General features: G+C 41.0%; 1 protein-coding gene across 4 annotated transcripts in view; it reads right to left on the reverse strand.

Annotated features, from left to right (window-relative positions):
* The window catches only part of LOC131049023 (nudix hydrolase 20, chloroplastic), a 275,682-nt gene that overhangs the window by 233,913 nt on the left and 15,504 nt on the right, over positions 1–26,265 (reverse strand). For all 4 annotated transcript variants that reach the window (XM_059221517.1, XM_057983021.2, XM_059221510.1 and 1 more), the window contains exon 2: positions 20,730–20,794. In XM_059221517.1, the coding sequence (XP_059077500.1) occupies positions 20,730–20,794 (65 nt within the window). The remainder of the gene's footprint in view (positions 1–20,729; positions 20,795–26,265) is intronic.

The following is a 26,265-nucleotide window of genomic DNA, read 5'->3' on the forward strand; positions in this document are numbered from 1 at the left end:
GACAGTGCAGGAGACAAAGATCGAGGGAATTCATATGGTTGTTGTACGGAAAACGCAAAGGAAGGACAGTTTGATCCTAAGAAATCTGTACAAATTCCATACGGAGATAGCTGAAGTTCGTACGACCATCCAGATCGAACACGAGGAGGTAAGGAGACACGTTGAAAAGATTCGTACGGAACTTGGTAAAATTCGTACGTGGTTGGCCGAAGAAGGAAGACCGTACACTGGAAATCCATATATGCAACATCTGTACGGTTGGAGACAAGAAAAAAATTCGTACGCCAAAAACAGCTGGCAGAATTCAGTTGGTTGCGAAAACAGTTGGACTAACGGCTTTGATAGTGACAGCGTAGATTCGACAGAAGAATTGAATAAGGAATTGTAACTTATAAAAATTGATCCAGGCATGCCGAGGCTGAGTTTTGGAAACCCCAACGACAAAGGCACAGTCATTTTTGTAAGAAACATGGCCACACCAAGAAGAAGCAAAGGGAAGAACGTGCGGGCGCGTGTGCAAAGAGATGAACCCATGACTGTGCAATCTTTGACATGGGAGGGGTTGAATGGCAGCGACTGCAGGACATGGTTGGAGGAGACGGACGACACCAATATTATTAAAATGAATTTGAAGAGGGCAGGGGTCAACCACATTCTGACCATGCCAGTCTTCAACATTAAGGAATTTGAACCTGTACTGAAGGGAATGGTGGCAGGATATGATCGGCATACACACAGGTCTATGACACAGTATGGGGGATGTCATCTCACCATTTCTTATTCTGCCCCTGAGTTTGCCAGGATTTTTGGGATTCCCAACCAAGGCAGCCCTGTCTTTAAAAGAAAGATAACATTAGAACAAAAGCAGCAATTGGTCCGACTGGTTTGCCGAGGGGACCTGACACAAGGCGAACAGGACAGTATATGGAAATCTGGCAATAGCCGCGGTGTGAAGCGAACATTTCTAGCGAATGCAGAGTGGCGATGTATAATGGACATCATCAAAAGCTGACACACGGGAGCCAATCAGGGGTCAGACATCGCTATGTGGATGTTGTATTTGATGAACAGGTTGCGGAATGGCACGGTCTTCAATTGGACGTCATTCCTTTCTGAGCGCATCCGTGAATGCCTAGGGCTACAGCACAAGGTTTTTTATAGGTCGCATCATGCCATTGCCATGTTTCTGGATGTTGTTTGTATAGGAGTGCCACCTGAGAAGAGGGGTGACTTGCAACTATTAGCCAGACTAGAGCCATACAAACATCCCATTTTTTACGAGACATCATGACAGTCGGCGGGGAACCACAGAGGAAGAGACGATGGCAAGATGTGGGGCAATCTCCCAGTGCAGGCAGCAAGGATAGTGAGGAAGATGGTGTGGAGGCATCCTCGTCGAATGATGAGAGTGGAGATGATGACACTTTTCGCTTGGCTCCATCCCTAGGCCGACTACCAGACGAGGTTGGAATAGAGGGTGGTGAGAATCCAGTGGCCGAGGAGGTGACAGAAGGGGTAGGTGACAGTAGCATGGCCATGGAAGTGATGGTGGCCGAGAACCCTCTTGACAGACCATATGTGGTTGAGCAGACGAAGGATGTACCAACCCAGGTGATTAATGTAGTGGACGTGGAGGCATCACTGCCACCGCCATCTAGGGTGACCTCTGGACAGGAGGAGATCGTTCCACAATTGAGTCCCACACGTGCTGATGACGACCAAGAGCAGACCATCGACTCTTGGTTGCTAGAGACCCTTGGGGTACGAGTGGAGAAATTGCCAGAACTACCGCCATCACCTGGCAGGGATGGAGGACTTGATACCAGCAATCTACAGATGGGCGGTGTGGAATTTGACGGAGGGAGGGATCTCCAGACTCATAGGACTATTGGAGAGCTTACATTGTGCAGGGAAGTTCAGGAAGGGAGGGGGGAATCTTCCTCTCCTCACACAGAAGAACTGATACTTCGGCTGGAGAAGCCCGACCCTGCAGACCCATTTGGCACCTTGCAGCGTTGTGCGTTCCGATTGGAGGGAATGGCGAAGTTCCTGAGTGACGTCGGCCATGTTGTGAAGGGTGTGGAAGTTGGACAGGATCCGAGGATAGCTCAGGTGGCTAAGCACCTGTTGTCCTTTGTCAAGGAGAACTACAAGGAGGAATTCTTCTGATGCTTCACGGCTAAAGGATGGCCAAAGTCAAAGACCTCGAAGATGACGGATGCCTAGATGAGGAACATGATTGTGACAGAAGAGACTAGGATTTATGGTTCCATGCGTGGAATGGAAACGGCCTTTCGGGACCTAGTCTTGAAGTATCAAAGGACAGCAGTGGTAAGGATGGAAGCCATGAAGGCCTAGTGGGATCAGGCAATGCGGGAAGCAGAGGGTGTCGGGAAAATATTGGCCCACCACATTCACCAGAGTCAGTCGCAGTTGGCTCAGGAGCACTCTTGCACTACCGTGTTGGAGGAGACAATTGCCAGGCATGTGCAGGAGTTGGAAGCGAGTGGCAAGGTCAGGGATGAGTTGACGACGAAGGTGGCAGGCTTGAAGGCTAGACTAGCCAAGAAAGAGCAGCAGTTGCAAGTGCAGGGACAGGAGCTGCAGAAAGCCCGCAACAAAATTGTTGAGGTTACTCATATGGTTAAGTTGGCACGAGAGCGAGAATCAGTAGCTACATAGCAACTCCAGTGAGCGGACACATCTCAGTCATCTGTACTTCCAGGGACGCCCTCTCATCCCTCTTCACATTAATTTCAGTTGCTTCCATCAGCTTCCATTTGTTTGTCATCTGGAAGATGACTTCTTTTTGGGGGGGGCTGATGTTAGGTCGCAATTGGGAATAAAACTTTTAAGTTATTGTTATGTCATTTTGTTATGTTTTGGAGTCGGTCGTGTGGGTTCCCGTGTTAGTTACAACAGTTGGTACCTCGGCCAATCGCCAGATAGTATATATTGTCGTGTAAGGGAAGCCCGACAATAAAAGAACGTCTTTCTGCCATCTGATTGTTACTTCCATGCTCTATAGATAATTAAACTGTTATCATATGTTCTGTGCTTATTTCTTGCTTATTCGGGAAACTTGAATAGCTTACGGTAGGGAGCAAACACAGTCCCTCTAACACTAATCTGTACGTCAAACTTTCCAATGATGAGATCCTTTTTCTTGTTGTCTACGTGGATGACTTGATCATTACTGGAAATTCAACACATTTGATTGCCACAATCAAACAGGACTTGTGCCAAGCTTTTGACATGACAGATTTGGGGCTTCTCCATTATTGCTTAGGTGTCAAAGTGTGGCAGACTGATGACAGTATCTTTATTTCAGAGTTCAAGTATGCCCGCAGTTTGCTGGATAAGTTTCGAATGCAGGATTGCAAACCTGCTTCCACACCTATGGAGAAAGGGCTGAAGTTATCAGCCAAGTCTGATTCACCTGCAGTAGATGAAACAAAATTCAGACAGCTAGTAGGTAGCCTCATCTATCTCACTGCCACTAGACCTGACATCAATTTTGTTGTCAGCTACATCACTCACTTCATGACAGCTCCAAAAGTTGATCATTGGATTGCAGCGAAGCGAGTGTTACGATATGTGAAAGGAACTTCAAACTATGGCATTTTGTATACCAGGTGCAACGATCCAAAGCTGATTGGTTATACTGACTCAGATTCGGCAGGATCGGTGGATGACAGAAAATCCACTTCTAGGTACGTATTCAGTTTGGGTACTGGTGTCGTCACTTGGAGCAGCAAGAAGCAACAAGTCGTGGCTCTTTCCTTGACCGAAGCTGAATATCGGGGAACAGTCAAGGCCGCATGTGAGGCTGTTTGGCTCTGAAGGATGCTCTCTGACATGCAAATGCCACAGACAGGTCCTTCTCCCTTGTATACTGATAATCAAGGGGTGCTCAAACTGGCCAAAAATCTAGTCTTCCATGAATGTACCAAGCATGTCGAACTTCATTGTCACTACATCTGCAAGCTGGTAGAAGACGGATCAGTTCAGTTGCAATATGTTCTGATAGCGGATCAGACTGCGGATATTCTCACCAAGTCTCTGAATCCAAATAAATTTGTAAAATTCAGGGGGGCAACTTGGTGTTTTTGATAGATTGACCATTAAGGGAGGGTGTTAGAATAATAATTTCTTATATTGTTAAACTTAGGTTGTTAGATTTCATTAATGTATCTACGGTATTAGGTAGATAGAGGTAGGTAATATCATTATAATTTCTCATATTGTTAATGGTCAACTTAGGTTGTTAGATTTCATTAATGTATCTACAGTATTAGATAGATAGAGGTAGGTAATATCATTAATTTCTACAGTGTTTTGTATTTCTATAAATTGTAATCTTTACCAATTAATATGAACAAAAGATATTTTACCAGTGAATCTGATTTTCACAAAAAGAGCATAGAATACTTAGTATTTTATTGTGTTGCATAGTGCATAAAAAACACATCAACAAACCCCTCGAGGGAAATTACCCCTCAACCCTGCTAGGCGCATTGCCCTCAGTCTCCCATGAGGGATGCTACCCCTCAACCACGTTGGGGGAGTTGCCCCCAACCCCCCACAAGGGGCACTAACCCTCAACCCTACTAGGAGCATCGCCCCCAAACCCCCATGAGAGGCATTGCCCCTCAACCCCATTGGAGTCTCTACTCTTAGACCCCCACTAGTTATTAAGATCTCTTCTCATATTTGATTACGATGAGGGGATTAGGGAGTGGAGACCAAAATCAACAACTTAGACAATTATATATATCACTGTTGTAATATCATTGATCAATTATAGCACCATACTATCATGATCAAAGATTCAAATACCATTATTACTATAAAATACAACCTTCAACTTCCACAAGAAAGGTGAGACAACAAATCAAAGGTCACTAAATTGGTAAATTCAAAGCTACAAACACATCCTTCAATGTTGAACAAGGAGCTACAATGGAGTGCAAGGATTAGAACCTCTCCTCAAGTTTTCACTAGACTAGGGAAGAGAAAAATGTAAAATGTCGCAACAGGCAAATTATGAATTATGATGATGATTTTCAAAGGCAATCGTCAAAGATTCATAATAGTTGCCAGCTAACTATTGTAAATTGCTTAACTTATGAAAGTGCTTCTCTTGGTACAAGTGAGGCATTGGAAATTGCTACCAACTAGCAAGAAATTTATGGATTCTTCAAGGTGAGATGCATCCAAAAACCCAACCTATCAGTCATCACTGTACCTTCAATCTTGATTAAATATTTCCTTGAATTGTTCCTATTCTTAGGGAGATGTTCAAACAATAATATTTTATATTACTCTATCCAAATCTAGCTTGAAGCATTCCAAGAATGAAAGAAATTATATTAGTGTCCACAAATGATCAAAATTAGGTCAATTGGACTCAAGACTATAGATGTTTACAATAGAAAGTTATGGGAAGAGAAACCTAGAAAGGCCCCACAAAGGGAAAGAATAAAAGCAAATAAATACAAAGCAAGATGGAACCACCCAAAAAAGTGGTCAAGAAACTAGTACAATAGCCACCAAGGGAAAATGGGAACCCCAAAAGGCAAACACTAAGGAAACCAGCAACTTGTTTACTTGTGTAATGTCCCCTCATGTAAATTCTCGGGATTCACAGTTGATACCACTTGTCAACGAATAATGTCTTATCATGGTAATCTTAATCATGTTATATTAATCAAGTTTATGGGATGCAATGAATATATTTGATATTCACATCTACAATTTATATTTCTTGTTGATAAGATAGAGTATCTTTGCTTTCCCTGATGTCGATGAGGATTATGCAATTATGACCTCTGCTATACTCCAATCTGCAAATGATAGGAGTAAACCTTGCTATTTCTGATATGGCAATGTAACTTGTGCCGTAAGTCTCCTCTCAATTTTTTATAGCTGTTCTTGATATGGCAATATGAGGTATGCTGTAAGTCTGCTCTCTATCACTTATAGCGATGATGTAATTTGCTGTTTCTGATTTAGACTTTAGAAGTATGCAAGGATGGTGGTGCTGTTCCTGATTGCTATCCTTAAATATATGCAATTGAATTAGCCAAAAGGCAACTGCTCAAATGAGTGATCCAATTACGAATGAATAGAATAAAGAAAACAATCTGATGATGATTATGAATTGATGTTTCAACCTCCTTTAATATATCATGATGGGGTGGGATCTCGGGTTGCCATCTTTCCTCAAGTAAATTGCACCTCTTGATGAATGTCTAATCCTTGTAATTGTTTAGGCTAACTAATGACTTAATCTTTTGATATGTGATCCCTTGAGACTAATTAATCATTCTTTCAAAGTGATGATTATGATGATCGCTCTTAATATACAGTCTGCCTAGTGAAATTCCCTTTGCTTAATGTAACCCGGAATATCTGATACAATATATATATGTCTGTATGGCATCAACGTTGTCATCTCTGATTATCAATAGATCAAAGTAATCTGTGTCATACTTCCTTGGAAGCAATTTTGTTTGTTTACTTGCCAAGTATATTATACTTGATCGATTGATTCATGGGTTGTGATATTCAATTGTTCTTATATGCTTTATTGCTGAATGAAGACATTTCCTTTACTTCTTAACATTCCTGTTTGCATTACAGATTGTGGCTTGGATTATGGTTTAATGTGATTGTGGACTGTGTGCTAGTTGATCCTATAAATTAATGCCACTTTATATATCATCGCTGCTCTATTAATAGATCGTTGTTTTATGCCAAGTGCCATTTTCTTTACCAATGATTATAGCTTCTAATTCTGACTTTTATATCTCTTGTTTGCTGACCTTTTGACTTGCTTTCCTCTATGAAGTCATATCAAGTGAACTTCATTATTATCTTCAGCGATTGTGATAACAATAATCATTCATTTGTCAATCAAATAAATGTGTTTTTTATATGAACATTGCTTGTGTATTACAAGAAGTCTTTATTGAATTTGATGAGGACATCACAACTTGCCCCTCTTATATGAACATATTCGACATAAGAGCATGATTAAATTAGAGCTGGAACATGTTGTGCATTCTGCACCCCATCCCCGTCTTTGACAAGGGACCACCGTGCTTGAAGTCTTCGTATGAGAGAAAGCCCGAGGCAAAATCCAATCCTTTCGTTGCCTCCAATTCTTCCCAAGTTCGCCATTTCACCCCATAGGCCAAAAGCTGAAGACCAAGAAAAATCGGCCTAAATGGTCGAAATGATAGAAAGTTCAAAAATCGGCCTTGAGACCCGAAATTCAACCATAGAGGCCCAAAATCAGCTTCTTAATACCAAAATGCGAGCTCGAATGGGCAAAGTCGGCCTTTGGGGCCGAAATTTGAAATAGAGCTCGCAAAGCGACCAATATAGCTGAACTTTTATGTTGAATGATTAAAACGTGAGGTTCACATTTTTTTAAAAGATCTCTCAAAACTCGCCATTTAGCCCGAAATTCAGAGAAAATTTGGAAAATCAGCCTCCCAGGCCAAAGTGGGAGATAAAGTTCGCAAAAGAGCTTTGTGGGCCGAAATGTAAAAGAAAACCTCTCAAAATGGCCAAAAGACCCGAATTTGCAAGGTGGTCAAAACTCGCATTTTAATCATTTCGCCCGAATTTCTTGCAAAGGGCGTTCCAAGTAATGATGCACCTTTTTGGTTATTTAGCCCGAAGTTGCAAATGAAGGGCGTCTTAATAAGATCGCACACTTCGGCCAAATAACCCGAGATTTTGAAGGAGGCCGGCATTTTAACGCATTTTGAGAGAAGTCGCCCAATGTAAAGAGTCGTGCAAATCATTCAAAATGCCCAAAGTTTGGCATTCAAACAAAATCCCGTGAACGTTTTAAAATGATAAGTTCACATTTTAGCCTTGCCAAAACCGAAAGTTTCCCCTTCAAAAGCAAAGTGAAAGTGAAAACAAAGGGGTGCATTAAGTATAAATCATTCAAATTGCACAGATGAACCAACAGGCCAAAATGTTAAGTTCGCCAATTTTTGCCTAAAGCCAAAAAAAAAAATTCAAAACCTCTAATCCTCACAAAAGTCTCATAGGGCCGAAAATGAGAAAGAAAGACAAAATTGCACGTTTAACCTTAGAATGCCGAAAACTTTCAAATTCGCACATTTTCACTAATGAAGCCGAAATCACTAGCAATTGGGTAAAAATATTCGAATTTTTATAACTATGTGAATTGGCCAAACTTTTCAACGCGTGACAAAGGAAAACGTTTAAAACTAAGAGCAAGATCGCCCTTTCACATCAAATTGGCCAAATTTAAACAAAGGGATTCAGATTGTTTTAAAATGCAAAAATCTTTCATCTTTAACAAGACGAAGCCAGATGTTAAAGTTAAATTTAATATTTGTCAAATTAATTTAATTAATTTTTCAAATTGATTGATTAAAGGTGAAATTGATTGTTCGCAGGAAAACGTCGTCGAGAAGAACCAGGAGAAAGCCTGAAACGTCAAGGAGACTTGATCACGACCAACGCCTGAAGAGGAAATGCAGGACAGCACCATAGAGCGCAAGATGAAGCACAGAGAAATGCACCACAACCGGACAACAAGCTGAAGTTCACCAACGAGATTGAAGACAAAGAATACTTTGAATGCTACAAGTGTATGCATTCTCAGAAATGCACAACTAGATTTAATTCCAAAAGTTCAATTCCTAAAAACTGAAATTGTTTAATGTAAAGGCTGCCTGTGGGTCCAGCTCAAGATATTTTGAAACAAAGTGGAACACACGTCAGTTCTGGACTGTTATGTCTAACTGCCAAATTGACTAAATTAAAGCCAAATAGTGGTAGGTAATTGAGATAGTGGTTGGGTAGATAACTGAAAATTGAGTGGGCATGGGTTAAAGCTGCCAACTTCTAGAAGGCATACCAGGGCCCTTGGATGCAATCCATCCTGGCCACCGGTTCAGTATGTAAATTCTATAAAAGGCAGAGGCCTTTCTATTGTAAAGGGTTAGATTATTGTTAGATTTTTAGGCAGTTAGAATAGGCTAGATTGTAGAAGGTTAAATTTTAGTAGTAGCATAGAGATGCTGCAGAAATTGTTGTAATGGTAGCTGAAGCAAATATATGAACATTGAAATATGGTGTTTACTGTCTTTGTTTTCTTCTGTTTGCATGGTTTCTTTCACCAATTTAGATAGATCTTTCTTTTGGGTGTGCAGGTATTTGATGGATTCAGGCTCATACCATTGAGGATGTACTGATTGTATGTTCTTGTGTATGGTTAACATGAGCCTTTAATTGTGTTTAGTTCAATTGCAGGTGTTCGTCTAACCTGCGCCAGAATTGGGTGCTTAGCCATGCATTTGCAGTTTGAAAATCTTCCATGTCCCCTTGAAGATTGCACCATTCCTGCGAGGTTGTAAGCCATTTTGGCCAAGCAGGGATTGGTTATGTTGAATCCGTCTACCCGCTTGTTGCAAAACGTAAGGCCCCTTGTGCTCCCAGCAAAACACATCGACCGTTGAGTTATCCCGCAGTCAAGAACTGACATTTGGAACCTTGAGGTTGTCCCCACTGTTGGCGCCTTGGCGGCAATATTATACACGGAAATAAAACTAGTTAATTAAGTTGTAATTGTGTTGGTTAGTTGGCAATCGAGGGGTGGTAGTTGCGGTGCAACGGTTAGCGCTCGCACCCCCTCGGCATCTTTATATACTTCGGAATGTAACTTGTAAAGGGAACGATTATGACTGGAATAACATCTCTTATATTACATCTGATATCTATGGCATTATTATTTTGCATTACGTGTTTTATCTGTATGTTTTAAGTCATTCACCCGAGAGGGCAAACATTTGGCATCGTTGCCTAGACGTACTCGGGAACGGAAGCCGCAGATGGCGCACGGACACGATGGGCCTACCCGTCGGTGAGATTAACCCAGAGGCCAACGACGCGCAAATGGAACAATCGTCGTGGGACGCATAGCGTGATGGCAAGAGGCGAAGGGGAAATTGAACCCTGTAATAATCCCGACACAATGTTGACATAAATTGTGGCCGAAAGGAAAAATAATCAAAGTTTTTTTTGTACATGGCGAGTGCTTGCTACGTACGGAAGTGATTTATGCCCAATATATTAAATAAAGATAGAAATAAAAAAGCAGAAACGAACGAGTGGGAGGCCGCGCAAAGGGCCTTGATTCTGGAGCAGCAAGTAGAATGTAGACGGAGGCTGAGGCAACTTGCCGAAGGACGACCTGCCGAAGGGTGGCCCGAGGGGAACCAAGGAGGTGTCACGGAGGGTGCAGAAGCCAACGGAAATTTCTACGCGTCCCCAGAACACTGTAGGGTGCGGAGCCACGAAGAGTTTCTGGAGGAAACAAGGTTAAGGAGAGATCTAGTCGAAGAGACCTGGGATCGTTTTAGAAACTTATCCCTTACACCACAAAGGGAGGATCGCCAAAGGGAGCCCGGAGTGGGCGCGGGTGACAACGAAGGGGAGGATAACCGTACGGTAGGTGCCACACTCGGCAGGCAAAACACCGTACCTCCAGTCACCCACGCAGGACACACCACCGACACCAGAGGGACCGGAGGGAGCGGCGCAGGGGCCCAAACACAACCACAGCCACCTCAAGGAAGACGACCCCCATCGATGGGGAGTAAACAGAAACTGCCGAAGTTCAATGGCAACGGGAAGGAAGATCCTGTCCGCCATTGTCGAACGTGCGAAACCATATGGTCAGCGAACGGTGTTACCGACCAAGACGAATGGGTAACACAATTCCCAGCAACCTTGAGAGGAGTGGCCATAGACTGGTACTCAGATATGGACAAGGCCAAAGTCGGCACATGGCCCGACCTGAAGAAGGAGTTTGGGATAGAGTTCTACCTCCTGAGAGATGACAACGAAATAATCACTGAGATCTACGGAACGAAGCAAAACAAGAACGAGACTGTCCGAGCCTATAGTCGGCGGCTAAAGGAACTATTGGGGAAAATGGAGAGTCAACCAGCAGATGGGTTGAAAAAGCGATGGTCCGTGGAGGGATTAAAGCATTCCCTCCGAAAGAAGATGAAAATTGTTCCACCTACATCATACGAAGACGCATACAACAGAGCGATGGATCTCGAGAGCGAGACCAAGACATCGAAGAAAAAGGAGGATAGCTCGTCCGAGGAGGATGACTCGTCACAGGAAAGCAACAGCGACAGCGAGGCTAGCAAACGGGTGCAAGCGCTCCGGAAAGACATGGAGCGAATGAGGAGGGAATTCAAAACAATGAGAAGCACCAATCGGACCGAAGGGGATATATGGTGCACTGAGTGCAAAGAGGAGGGGCACACAAAGGGTACTTGCCCAAAGAAGGCATTCTGCGAGATTTGCCAAGTGATGGGACACTCCACCAAGGAGTGCCCATACAACATGAAAACCCGGAATACGCAAATGAACCAAGTGTTGTTCACGGAGCAGGCCACAACATCCGCACCAGCGGGTACGGCCCAACAAACCAACACAACGGCATCATCTAGAGGTTACCAGGACAACAAACGCGGCGACGGAAGGAATAGCAACAATAACAATAACGGAAGCCGTATCCAGTATGACGCCAAGGGCCGGCCAATTATCCAATGTAGGGCCTATAATCAGTAGGGGCACTTCGCCCGTGATTGCACGAAGGAAGCCACCCCTCAGCACCTTTGCCGATGGTGTGGGCCAGGCGACCATGAGGATGCAAATTGCCCACAGGCAGGGGTTAATCTCCTCAACATTGAGAAGGCTGAGAAGACTGGTGAGAAAGAGGTATTGGCGATCACCCGCGCCCAGACGAAAAAAACCACTTATCCCGACCCCCGTACGAAGAAGGAGAGATTACCGAAGGCAAAGGCCAATATTGAATGTGAGATGACGGTCGAACGACGAGACAACGAGGTGGCGAGTACATCATCCCGTACGAAAGCAGAAAATAACATCATTGGGCAAGTACTGCAGATGGAAGTACCTATAAGGGTAAAGGACCTTCTAGAAACAATGCCACAGTTAAGAACCGCCATTTTTAGTTCCATACAAACCACTACGCAGGCACCTTTGCGTGCCACACGGGCAGAAGTTTCGGCCAAACCCTCGGCTAACCCAATGTTGTTGGCCTTAAATAGTGGTCGGCATCCTGCTGTAGTAGAGATGGGAATTCTCGGGGCTATCCTCAAAGACACCATCGTGGACGGAGGTTCGGGGGTGAATGTACTACCAGAGGATACGTGGAAGAAGCTGGGGAAGCCAACACTATGGCCACCCACATTCAACTTGGTAGGTGCAGACCAGCACGGCATCAAGCCACTCGGCACCCTGATGGCCCAGCCGGTCACCATCGGCACGCAACCTTTCATACTAGATTTTGTGGTAATCCCACTCAAGAAGTAGGGGTACGACGCCATCTTAGGCAGAGGGTGGCTGGTTACAGCAAAGGTGAACCACGACTGGAAAAAGAACACCCTTTCTATGGAGAAAGGGGGGCGGAAGTAAACCATTGATCTGAGGACCCAGGTTGTTGACAAGGAACTGGCATCATCTTCGGAATCGGAGGATGACGGAAAAGGCAACCCGAGGGACGAAGGACGAGGCTGTAGGGAGCCCAACAACAAAGGGATTCTCAAACTAGGAGAGTGCTCCGAGGATGAGACAGGGTCATTGAACGGGCTCTTCCATTGGTAGATGGAGGATTATGAAATGTTCCAAAGCTACAGGCTCGAAGTAGAGGAACCAGAGCAAGTAACAGAGGAGGTGTACCTGCCAGAATACATAGAATATTGGAAGGGAGACGCCCCAAACCTCGGTGACGTAGATAATCCAAAGATCAATTGTGTCGGCAACGATTGGAACCCTGTGTGGAAGGCTGCAACCTTCAAAATATTTATTATTCTTCTTTTTCTTATGTACGGGAAGGAGACCGTGGTCCCTGTAGAATTTGTGGTTCCAGGTCTTCGGATGGCCATTGAAAATAGACTTGCCACCAACGGGTCCAAATTGAAACCCTACCACGCGAAGCACGCAGGGGACCCGAGAGGCCGAAAGGGCACCCGAGAGCCCAAAGGGGGACCCGTGAGGGTGGAAGGGGACTCGAGAGGCCGAGCAGGTGACTTGAGAGGCACAGGACCACAACGGGAGACCCTTGAGCGAGGCAAACCGAGAAAAGGCAATCCTGGAGGCACGAAACCCGAGCCGAATCTGGACAATTAAAAAAAAAAACTCGTACGCTAGGTGACCGTACAGCTTGCAAAAAAAAAAACTCGTACGCCAGGTGACCGTACGGCTTTAAAAAAAGGGGGGGCAAAGTGCACCGTACGGTGGGGCCACGCATCCACCGTGCGGTGGCACCGCGCCGCGTGGTCACCGTACAGTGGCACTGCGGGTCCATCGTGCGGTGGCACCGCGGGTCCACCGTGCGGTGGCCGTGCGGTGGCACCGCGGGTGCACCATGCGGTGGTACCATGTGCCCACCATACGGTGGCACCGTGTGTCCACCGCACGGTGGCACCGCGGGGTCACCGTGCGGTGGCTATTTTAACCCGCACAATCCACACAAACAAAGTGCAAAACACAAAAACGCACGCAAAGGAAAAATACGCAACCCACGCACACGAAAAAAAAAAAAAGACGCAGCTGCACAAACACACACGCAACCGCTTCGTCGTCAGTGGTCACTATACGGTTGAACTACGTTGGGCGTGCAGAAGGAGGACAATACGGTGTGCACAGTTGAGCATGTTGTCCGTACGCTAGAAGTGTGTCCGTACGGTAAGGAGGGTGTCGACCGCACGGGAAGGTGGTCGCACGATTGGAGGTGTCAGTGCTGTTGTTCACCGTATGGGGAGGTTGTATGGTCGGGGTGCCATCGGGGACATTACAAGGAAAAAAAAACGACGAGGACCAGATTGAAAAATCATTCAATGACATATGGAGCCAGGACGCTGAAAATATTAGAGTGGGGAAGAAGGGTTTTGACACCTTAAAATATCACAAAAATGATTACTAAAGCATTCCCTCCCCCTGCAACCCCGCGAGGGGCGCTGCCCCCAGACCCCAGTTTATTTTTGAGCTACAGTACACTTGTTGGAGTTGGACGAAGGGCATTGGAGATATCACGATAAGTGTTGTGGTTGTCCGTACTGTGAGAAAGAAGCCTGCAGGTAAGCATTGGCAGGGAAGCCATAAGCCGTAGAGGAAAACGGATTGGGAGGTTGCGAACAAACAGAGTTTGAGGGAAGGCATTGCAGGTCCGCGCAGTTGTATGACACCAGGGAGTTATTCAATTCAGTTATTAGCCTTTGGGGAGTGTGATGGAGGATTTGAGGTGTCTCCTAGCCTTTGTGCCAGTGGGTTGTGGCCACCTCCAGGTAGGAATGGTATGCTTTGAGGAACTTGGAGTATGTCTCGGCTGGACGTGAGGTTGCCTTGGTGGATGCAGAGAGGGCTCGGGAGGAGTTGACCACCAAGTTGGAGGCAGTACTAGCGTGAGACATAGCCCAGCGTACCCAGGAGTTGGATGCCGAGAGGGCAGTGCGGGTGGCTATCGAGGACAAATTGGCTAGGGAGACAATATCATTTGAGTAGCAGTTGGTGGAGGCTGAGACCGAAAAGCATGTTTTGCAGACAAGTTTGGTTTAGGCACAAGAGGATTGTGATGTCAAAGAAAGCACTAATGGTGAAATCCGCACTTGAGCATAGGATGGTAGCAGAAAAGGGTTTTTAAGCGAGGACGCAGCAGGTGTATAAGTTTCAGGCTCGACTAGCGTCAGCAGTTCTGTTTAATGTCATCTCTATTTTGTATTAAGTCGTCCGAAGACGACTTCTTTTCTTTTGGGGGGATGATGTTGGCGGCAATATTATACACGGAAATAAAACTAGTTAATTAAGTTGTAATTGTGTTGGTTAGTTGGCAGTCGAGAGGTGGTAGTTGCGGTGTGACGATTGGCGCTCGCACCCCCTCGGCATCTTTATATACTTCGGAATGGAACTTGTAAAGGGAACGATTATGACTGGAATAACATCTCTTATATTACATCTGATATCTATGGCATTATTATTCTGCATTACGTGTTTTATCTGTATGTTTTAAGTTATTCACCCGAGAGGGCAAACACCCACATGATCAAACCGAACAGCATTAGGACTTCCTTATACAAGAGAGGATAGGATACTCGGCGGGATCATCCTATTCTGCGTTGGCCGAATAGAGTTGCAGTGGTGCGACTTTAGCCATGTCAACAAAACATTCATGTTCATTAGTGATTATAATAGGGGAGTTTTTGTTGGCTAGAATAGAAACAAAACCTATTATTATTTCACTATCAACATCAAGAATGATATTTTTAATGTTAATCTCTTTAGTGATGTTTAAACTGTAATGTCCCCTTCTCGATGATGTGCTTTTCAGTGGTCCATTGGCCTATTCCTGAGACCCGTAGGCTATGCGGAATGAAGAATTAGGTTTCAAACATTTGTGAAGCGAGAACTTACTATTTTTAGTGAGTTAGGGGTTGGTTGTTTGGATGATGCCGTCCTACTGAGCTTTCCATGCTCTGTCACAAGGTGTGAAGATCATGTTTTTTGGAGTAGTAATTCATGACTTACTATTTTTAGTAAGTGGCAGTATGGAGTATTTCTATTTTTGGCAGTGGACAGGGTCCTGGTCTTGCAGCAGTTCTATGGTCTTCTTTACTCTGCTTCATCCTGGTTTCTGTTAATGATCAGCATGGGAGTCATAAGTAATTTAATTAAATATTATTTCCTTGTCAAAGGTTTAATATTTAAATATTTGCATTTACTGATTAAATGTTGAGGATGGCTTAGGGAAAAAATAATTAATTGATATCCATATGTTATTTTCCTAAGTCAAAAGGCGAATTTGTTGGTGGCAATTTAGAGGGATTAAACATCTCTAGTTTAATGTTTTAATATTGCAAAAAAACGCCACCATAAGGCAAAGTTCGAACTTGCTTAGGAAAAGGAAAGTGGGCACCATGTTGGTGGAGACACGAGGCAAAATGAAAGTGAATTTGAATTGAGTTTGGGCGCCATTTGCATTTGCATTTGGGGAGGTGTGAAGTTATAAATGGGCCTTGGGCTCTCATTTTGGCATCTTGAAAATTTGCATCGTTATGCTACCGGATTGGCGTATGAACTTTGAAGCTTCGGAGTGCGGCTCCCTAGTGTTTCCAGTTACGTACTTGAGATATAGTACCTAGCTGCGTGTTGTAATCTATGATATTTTCATTGCATATTTCAGTGTTTTTGGAGTTTGGAGTGATTTCTGGAGTTTTTGGTTTCCCTGTGGCTGAAGCACGTTTTTGTTCATACCTCTCTGCCTGATCGACTGATCATTCTAGGTACTGGTTCAATCTTCCTTCTTGCTGTTGGCGATACATCTTGTAAGTTTGTGGCACTTTTCTCTGAGTCTTGAATTTAATAATGCAAATTGAAATATCTAGCTAGGCGTGGGTTTTAGAGGGTGCATTGGGATGCATGCAAAGTATTTTGAGGTGTTTATGTAGCTCCCTTTTGATTTGTCTTAGTTGTTGCTTGTCTAGTGTTGGTTTGGGAGTGATTTGGGGTGAATTGAGTCAGATTGGAGTGAGATATGAGTAATTTAGTGAGTCTATGGGTTGCTGGTTATGCATTTCCAGCCCGCTGTTTTTGATGTTGAATGAGTTCATGATCATTATCTCTTATGTTCAGCAACATTCTTCTACTCTCACTTTCCTCTTTATTGTAAGGTTAAGTAGTAGTACTACTAACCCATTCTGGATTGTAATCTCATATCCCACTGAAAAGTGGAAGAGGCTGGCTTGCCCCCTATATCTGATAATTTGTAATTCAATCATCCCGCTGCATAAGCGGTCAAGTGATGTTGGTTGTAATGGTCCTCCTGCTGCATAAGTGGTTGAGTTGAGTAATTTGTAATGTAATCCTCCCACTGAAATATTACGGTAGAGTGATTTGTGTCTGCATTATTCTTCTCTTGGCGGGTTCACCGCCAAGTTCCTTGCTTTCCCGCTGGATAAGCGGAAGGGGCTGGCTTGCCGCCCAGTATTGTATTTGCTTTATCATTTCCAGCAAATTAGTGAGCTAACAAACCCGTTATCACCATATGCTCTCACCTTCCCACATTGGGCACTTGGTGATCAAAAAGTGGAAGGGTTGCAATTTCAGCAAGTTTTGAGATTAGATTTTCTAACCTTAACGGGTTATGTGTTTTTTGGTAATTCTTATTGCACTTAAAAAACAAAAAAAAATTATCCAGGATATTACATAAACCTAGGACTAATGTGATGACCTCCATCGTATTATTGATGATAACACCTAGGAAAGAAAGATTAGCCTTGATTAATTTCCCTTGATGGTTCCTAATGAAGCCTACTGCTATTGTGCATCCCATGTGCTTCCTTCTGGCCCAGTTATAAAGCTTTTGTAAGGACACCAATTTGACTTTGGCAAAGTGTTAGATCTTGGGATGAAACTTTTTAAGTGTAAAGCCAAAACTTATAAATAAATTGATCCTTCATATTCGTAATAGCGGGGAGCTTTTCATGTATACCACGACGGTCAACCTTTTTAAGTACTAGTAATATTTTCTCTATTGGGAGTTGGGTGCCTTCAATTAGGTGGCAATTATGATCAAGCCAAATTGTCCATAATGTATAGGCAGTGATTACATTATCTGCTTTCTATATCTAATCTGACTCTGAACTCGAAATTGGGCATGTGTTTAAGAAGTTGAATATATCATTTGTTGCCATCCAATTAAGCTGCAAACAGCTGATGACTTTAGTCCATACTGCTTGTACAGGTTCACATTGCAGGAAGAGATGAATGATTGTTTCTGATTCCTTTTTGCAGTTTGGAAAAATGCTTGGTCCAATCCATCATTTGAGGGACATGCGATTTGGTCTGATATAAAAAGGAAAGACATGTACACACAAAATACAGTTCACAAAGGGTTGAAGACAAGGAGTTGATGAAACTACCTCCTAGTTTCAAAACCCTTATATTACTAATGACATCCATGGTTCATCTCATGAAGCTAGTGAAAAAACTTGCCATCATGTCCCTAATCAATATAATCCACAAACACTATGTGATTGGTAAGACAACCAAAAGAATACCACTATCAACCAAATTACAGAGAACTGATGTTCATAGAAAATGGAAATTGTCAACTCATGCAATATGTCAAAGAATGTTATGCTCAATAAGATAAATAGGTGTAAAAAAATTAATAGTAGCCTTATCCATCCAATAAATCATGAAAATCATTTTACTAAAGCAGAAGAGACACTGTTTGAGAAGAATTACTTAATGATGATTACTTGCAAGAGAAAATTCATCAATTAGAAGTTTTTAACATGCCAGCTCAATCTTGTTATAAACAGTGACATGAATCTGGTTTGCAGCTGGAAATTCTAAGGAATAAAACAAGGAATTCAAAGTAAATAACTACAAATTTCAGGCCAAAATAGATCAGTGTATTGACAACTACTGCAGGCCAGTGAACCTAACAAGGAATAAAGAAACACCTCAAAAATGTTTGATACTTGATTTTGAGAAAGAGAGGAAGGAAATCCTGCAATGGGCCACAGATTTTCAGGTATGTTATCATAAAGTAATAATGATTTGGCCAGGCAAATGACAAATTGGTAAAGTAATAGGGGGTATCACAGCATCCTGAATCTGATATGCAAAAATTCAATAACTTGGATCTCTTGCAGAGCTCAAATCATTCATAGAAGTGAATTCCATAGTATTGCAAGGTGCGCCCTTGGTCCTGTGCAGCACAAGCGGTGGGTTTGCAACATGGCTTAACCGCCTACTGTGGATTCTATGTGTCTGGTGATTGTAGCAGGCATTGACAGGTCGACCTTTTGGTGCAACGGCGACCGTACCCAACAAATGGTATCAGAGTTGGGTCGCAGGTTCAAACCCCGCTTGCGCTGAGGGGGGGATTGTTGCAAGGTGCGTTCTTGGTCCTGTGCAACACAAGCAGTGGGTTTGCGACATGGATTAACCACCTCCCATGGATTCTATGTGTCTAGTGGTTGTAGCGGGCATTGACAGGTCAACCTTTTGGTGCAATGGCAACCGTAACCAACACATAGTTTAAGCAACTGCTTGTCATGCAGGACAACCCATTAGATGGGTGCAAAATTGAAAATCCAGTGTCCATTTCTTCTAGCTTGTCATTTTTATACTCATTTTGTAAACCATTTTCCTTAATCAATTTTGCATTATCCACTTGATCATATGTATATGTCCATGGCCTAGCTGTGGATGCGAATTTTCCTTTATTGTTCTAAAGCTGATTAACTTAATAGAGGAATGTCCTTTCTCATGCAAGAAGTTAAAAACCCAGAAACATGCTAACAATTCTCAGTGATTCCAAAGATTAAAAATCGACATCTACTTTTCATGTGCTTTCATGTTTAGGGATGCAGCAGAACAAACATAAAACTAAAACCATACATGACAAGACAATGATATAATGTAAATAAGATATCCTAAACATAGCACAAAAATATTCAAACCAAAAGATATTAGATATGATTTTCATCACTCACCAATATTGCTCACAGTTGAATTGAATATTTGATATGAACAACGCTACTTATTTTCTCCTGTTATCTTCTAGGGTTAGTAGTGATGTGGAGTTAGAATTGCCACAGATAAGGATAGGCCTTTAATTTTAAGTCAATGCATTTATTTAGGGGTTCCACAAGATTTAATATGATTTTTCAGTTAATCCCTTCATGGTTTGTCTTGATCAACATTAAGAATCCAGTTTGGGCTTACTGAAACATAAACATAAACTACAATGCCAAAATCGCTGTGCATAACTTTAAAAACTGATATCCAAAGTTCTAGCTTGCAAATAATTACAATTAAATGGACCATTGGTAAATCCACATTCCAATTTTTCATGAACATGTTTAACTATTATTTTCTCATTTTTTGGTTGCTAGGTTCTGGCATTGAGACTATAGGTCAAATCAATGTGGTGTCGACCTGAAGCCTATGGACTGCCTTTACAGAAATGGGGTTGAACCTATGTCACATACTAATGCACCCTATTTATTTAAAGAAAACATTTAAGGCCATTTTCAGAACTCCAGAACTTACATTCAAACCTAGGTCACTCTCAATTGTTATATTTGTGTCTCTTTAGTAATCATAAAATTGCTTTTACAATTTACTTGTCTGTTTTTCTAATGAATATCAAATACCAAAATGCATGCAACCATATATACATCACTTTGAAACACTCCATATACCTCAGTCGATCCATTGTAAAGATTGGTACTATTGTCAGCATTGGAAAATTCAATAGATCTTTATGTCAGATAGAAGACGATCAGGTTGATATTCCATATGTATTGGCTTTCATTCCACTTTTGTATTGAAGCAATGAAGACTTCATATAATACCTCCAGTACTTTGTTTAAAAGAATAAGGCAAAACTATTCCAATATGTCATATAGAAAGGTGTTAGTAATTCTCTAAAATTATACAAAAATTGTATTCAAGTGATCAAGTAAATGGTTAAATGGTCTAGAATTGATTAGGAAATAAAAATGAAAGATGCAAATGAAGCAAATGATCTTTTATAGAAACCTTTATGAGGGGATGAGCTCAAGTGAAATTATAAAAGCACTGTCATGCAGAGCAAGTTTGAGGATTTGATGCCTTACGATGGATGGATATAGCCAACAATATTCTTCTCAACAACAAAAGGTAGAAACTCTGATTTTTTTTCCTGCATCCAAGGTTTACAAAGTGGAAACTGTTATCTACAATGAAGAAACCCAACAAACAGCCAAAATTCTTACAAGAATTTTTCCAATTATATAGTAAACCTTTGCAATTACATGATAGTCAAGGTCTAACATATGTCTAAACTTAAATTGAAAATTGAACCAAGCAATACAAGGCGGCCTCACACATCACTAGTGAATTGACTACAGAGATGTACATCATCCCATATTTCCCCCCACAAACATAAAACCTTAGCCACCTTATTGCATAGACCTCTATCTCAAAACAGATTCATAAAAGCAGAGCAGGTCAACAACACCAGTGTTTCTCCCATACTGAATAATTTTTTTAAACGTAACTCACTATCTGCAAAAGAATTAAAAATGAAAATAGGACGATGGAACTAGAATAATCAATAATTTGATATGCATAGCATTATACAACCTGGAGCTTGTCAATGGCCAAAATTGGCATCCAGTGGGTCTTTCTACGAGATCAAAATCACTTGATTCTTTCTTGGACTTCTCATTCTAAATCCAATATTTTCTCCAACATTTGTAAAGTTGTTCATGCTCTCATCAGCTTAGATAATGTAAGGAATGCAACAATAAAATATTCAGCAATGTTTATCTAAGTTTCTAGTATAGGTGCATAGGGACACAATTTCAGGGAAAATAAAAATATTCCCAAAATTGTGGGACGACAAGAGGACTGTGACAAAACTACTATTAAAACAATTTAAAAGCAGCTGAAAACATAGAAGGTGAATAGTGTTAGCATTTTAATTCACACCTATTAGTGCAACACAAAATGGAACACGCATAAAATAAATCTGGTCTTCAAAGTTGAAGGAGAACCCCCCTTGACATAAAACAATGCAATATTCCTTATGAAAATGCTCAAATAACAAACACAAAAGAAGATGATATTGTTGTAATGACCCTTACAAAAAGCATAAATTAGACACAGAAAATGCTCCATAAATAATTATAATTTTTCTTTTTTTTCTGACAACATACTTTCAAATGGATATCTAACAAAGTAATACAACTTACTAGATATTCTAGTATTGGAACTATGCACCACTGAAGATCCCATGATAGAACTCATACTGCACCCTGAGAATTTTCCTCTTCACGATGATTTATAATATAATATCCATGCCTAAAAGGTTTTGTCTCCAAATCATACCTATTGAAACACCACATCCAGCCTAGGAAAAAAAGACAATTTGTCTGCAATATTCAAAAAAATTATCTCCTTTCTTCTTTCCTAACACTACTTTATAATCTACAAACTCCCCATTCGTTGGTAGCTAATTGACTAAACTATCCCTCAACATAGGCTAAACTATCCCTCAACGTAGGCTAGTCAATAGGTACGTTAACTAGGTAGTGAACTGAGAATTGTGACACCAACTCAACTTCTTATTACACAATTCAAATATCCTAACTAAAACTTAATCCTACCCAACTATTGACAAACTCAATGTTGAGGATAAAGACAAAAAAGGCACATTACAAGACTCCCCTTCCCAAAATTGCTTGTCATCAAGCAATATAGTGCTAGATGTTCAAAAAAAAAAATGGCCCCTCCCAAGTAGCATCCTCATTGGGTAAGTTTTCCAACAAACCAAGTATTTTGTGACAATCTTGTCCCTCAACTTCTTTTCATGTATGTCTATGATGGACTTTGGAACCAATAAGAGTTCTCCCTACTCATCCAATGGTAAAAAATCAACAGATGACATAAGATGTTGACCTAGTGCCTTTTTGAGACAAGACAAATGGAAAACATTGTGAATCCGACTACCTATTAACAATTCCAACTCATAGGCTACTTCCATTCTTCTAATGATCCTATAAGGCCCATAAAAGTGAGTCTTGAGCTTTTCAACTCCACTCCACTTGATGGAAATCTACCTATAAGGCTCCAAGCACAAAAAGGCCATGTCCACAACCTCAAATGTTCTCTCTATGGAACATCAACGTGCACAAAACTTTTGATGATTTTGAGCCCAGAGCAAGTGATCTTTGAGTGCCCTCAAAATGTCTTGACTATTATAAACCAAGTCACCTATTGTTAGTAGCCTACTATTAATACACACCAAATCCATAAAAGTTGGAGCATCATATACATATAAAGCCATAAATGATAAAAGAGGTCATAGAGATGGACATGTGATGGGTGGTGTCGTAGCAATGCTCTCTAAGGTGTAACTATTTGACCCATGTTGCTTGTAGTTAAGGATACAGTTCCTCAAGTACTCTTCAACCCACTTATTTACAATTTGTCTACCCATCCATTTTGTGGGTGCTAACTAATACTAGGATGAGCTCAGTACCTATCAAATGAAATAGCTCCTTCCAAAATGAGCTGAAAAATCAATCATCCCTGTCACTAACAATATTCTTAGGTGGTTCATGCAGCCTAAATATATCCTTAAAAAATAATCAGCTACCTAATGTACACTGAATTTTGCAAGAATAACAAAGCAGCGTGCATACTTAGTTGATCTATCTACTATATAAATATCATTAATGCCGTTTACCTTTGGAAGGCTTGTGAATAAGTTCATGGATATGCTCTCCTACTTTTGATTGGGAATAAGTAATGGTTGTAATGGTCCAGCAGTAAAAACATGTTTTGCCTTTCCTATTGACAAGTCGTACAGTCCTTGATCTTTCTAAGTACATCATCTTTAAGGCCCTCCCAAGAGAACATTTTCCTTGTTTCCTTGTATGTTTTATGGAATCCAAGATGTCCTACCATCAGTGCATCATGTGAGGCCTTCAAGATTTTCTCTTTCATCTTAGTCTCAAGCACTAGAAAGACTTTGTCCTTGTATAATATTAAAACATCTACTTATACCTATCATCCTTCATGCTTCCTTCTAAGATGGTAGTAGCAAATGTGATTTTAGCATACTTTAGGCATTCTGAAAAGAGCATCAACTACTACATTCACTTTACCTTTCACATATTCAATATCAAAATTATAGGCTTGGAACTTACCTACCCATTTATCTTGCCTATTTGTGATGTCCCTACTTTGAAATATAATTTAATAATAATAAAAATAATAATAATAAAATTAAAATACAAAAGAACAAAAATAAAAAAAATTAAATTAAAATATAAAAGAACGTAATTGAATATAATTAAATAAATTTAATTAAGTTAATGAATGGTCAAAAGACATGGAAGGAAAAGTTGTGACTCCCTCAACAATGAGATATAAAAGGGAGAATAGAACCTCGTTTGAGAGGGGGACAATTTGAAAATCAGAAGTGCAGATCTGATTTAAATAAGAAGTACAGATCTGACTGTGAAAGGTTGTGTCCCTTCCAAAGGGTAGAAATAATGAAGAGCTGCACTCTTTCAAGGGTGCTAATGGTGAAAGGGTATGTCTCTTGCCAAAGGGCATACATGATGAAGAGGTGTAACCACTCTCTCACATTGAGAGATATAAAGGAAAGGAATTAAAGCCTCCAGTGGCATCACCACAGATCAGATCAGATCAGAACTGTTATTAAGTTACAGGTAGTAACATCTTTGTTCTTGGTGGTATGCATGGGGATGTGTTTAATATGTATGCTTAAAATATGAAGGTTGATAATGTTCTTATGCAGAATTTAATAGTAATATTAATATAGACTGCAATATGTATGGCAGTCATACTTAATATATATATATATATATATATATATAGAGAGAGAGAGAGAGAGATAATGTTTGATCAGACAAATAACAATATTAGAATGTAAATCAGAAAGAACCCTTAAGTTAATAACAGTACGAAGAATATGTTTATATATGATACTTGTTACTACTGTCACATTTATGAAGTTGGGGATTGAGATGTTCCAAAGAGGGGCAGTCTAAATCCAAGCAATAGGTTAAGTCCCAAGATAGGGTGGGGATCAGCGACCCATAAGCCTTGACGGTATAGACCCAAGATAGGTAAGGGCTTGGATCTGTAAACTTTGAGGGGACCTATTGTCTCTAAGCACTTTGTTAATAACATGCATAGACCCTTCTCCCTTAAAACGGAAGTAGTAGCAGGATCTGATATCTAGATTAAGAACTATGAATAATGAAATTAATCTTCTAATGAGGAAAATAAATAAGCATTTGTTAAATAACTAATTGAAAAATATCAATCAATTTTAGTATATTGAAATAGATCGGGTAGGGGACATCACACTATTATTCAAGTCTCATTGCCAAGAAAAAACTTCAAGCTACTGTGGTTTATTTTAACCACAAATCTACCACAAACAATATATTGTCTTAACTTTGCCAAAGCATACATAACGACTAGCATCTCTTTGTCATAAATGAAAAATCCCCTTTCTAGAGCCTTCAACTCCTAGCTTTTAAATGTTATGGGGTGCCCATTTTGCATTGAGAATTTTCCAACTCCCTTTCTTGAATCATCACACTCTACAACAAAGGGTTCTAAGAAATCGAGAATGGCAAGAATAGGGAATGAACTAACTACCTCCTTGAGCTTATCAAAAGCTTCTTCTATTGCAATAATCCATGCGAAGGCTCATTTATTTGTCATGTCTGTTAGGGATGCTCCTAGCTATGGAAACCCCTGCAAACCTCCTATAGAAGTTGCATAGGCCAAAGAAACCTCTCAACTATGTAAGTGTGATAAGGGATGGCCAATCCAAAATGCCTTGAATCTGTTGTTGGTCCACCTACACATATTGAGTAATAATGACATGGCTCAAGTACAAAATATCTATGAACCCAACTCACACTTTGATTCTTTTGGAAATAGAGCCTAATGTAGAATTCAAGGACCATATCTAGGTGTTTCATATGATCCGCTCATGTTTTGTTGTATATTAGAATATCATCAAAAAATACTAGAAGAAACTTCCTCAATTGACCACTAAATACTTGGTTCATTGTGGATACGAAAGTGGTCAATGCATTAAACAAGCTAAATGGAATAGCTAGAAACTCAAAGTGTCCAAAATGGTATCTAAATGTTGTCTTGTGTAAGTTCTCCTTGCGAACACAAGTTTGATAATAAAATGCCTAATCTCAAATCAATCTTCAAGACAGACTTGGAATATCTATTTTTTATTGTCTTTTTGTTCAAGGTTCTATAGTCTATATGCATCTTCATGGTCCCATTCTTCTTTTTCATAAGTATTACTGAAGAAGTAAAAGGGCTAGAGTTGGGTCTAACGAGGCATGTTTTCAACAATTACTTAATAGCCTTCTCTATCTCCTTAAATTTCCTTGAGTGGCAATAAGGAGTGATCATGACAAGCTTTAAGCTTGATTCCAACACTATGATGTTTAAACATCTATTTGGTGGCAAACTTAGAGGCATATCACTAAACACCAAACCATATTCTCCAAAAGAATGTGAATATCAATATAATAATATGTTGCTTACCAATAGATGATGCAATGTGCATGCCCTTCATCACCAAGCAACTTGTCTCTT

The sequence above is a fragment of the Cryptomeria japonica genome, chromosome 1 (genome assembly GCF_030272615.1).
Source record: "Cryptomeria japonica chromosome 1, Sugi_1.0, whole genome shotgun sequence".
Lineage (NCBI taxonomy): Eukaryota > Viridiplantae > Streptophyta > Pinopsida > Cupressales > Cupressaceae > Cryptomeria > Cryptomeria japonica.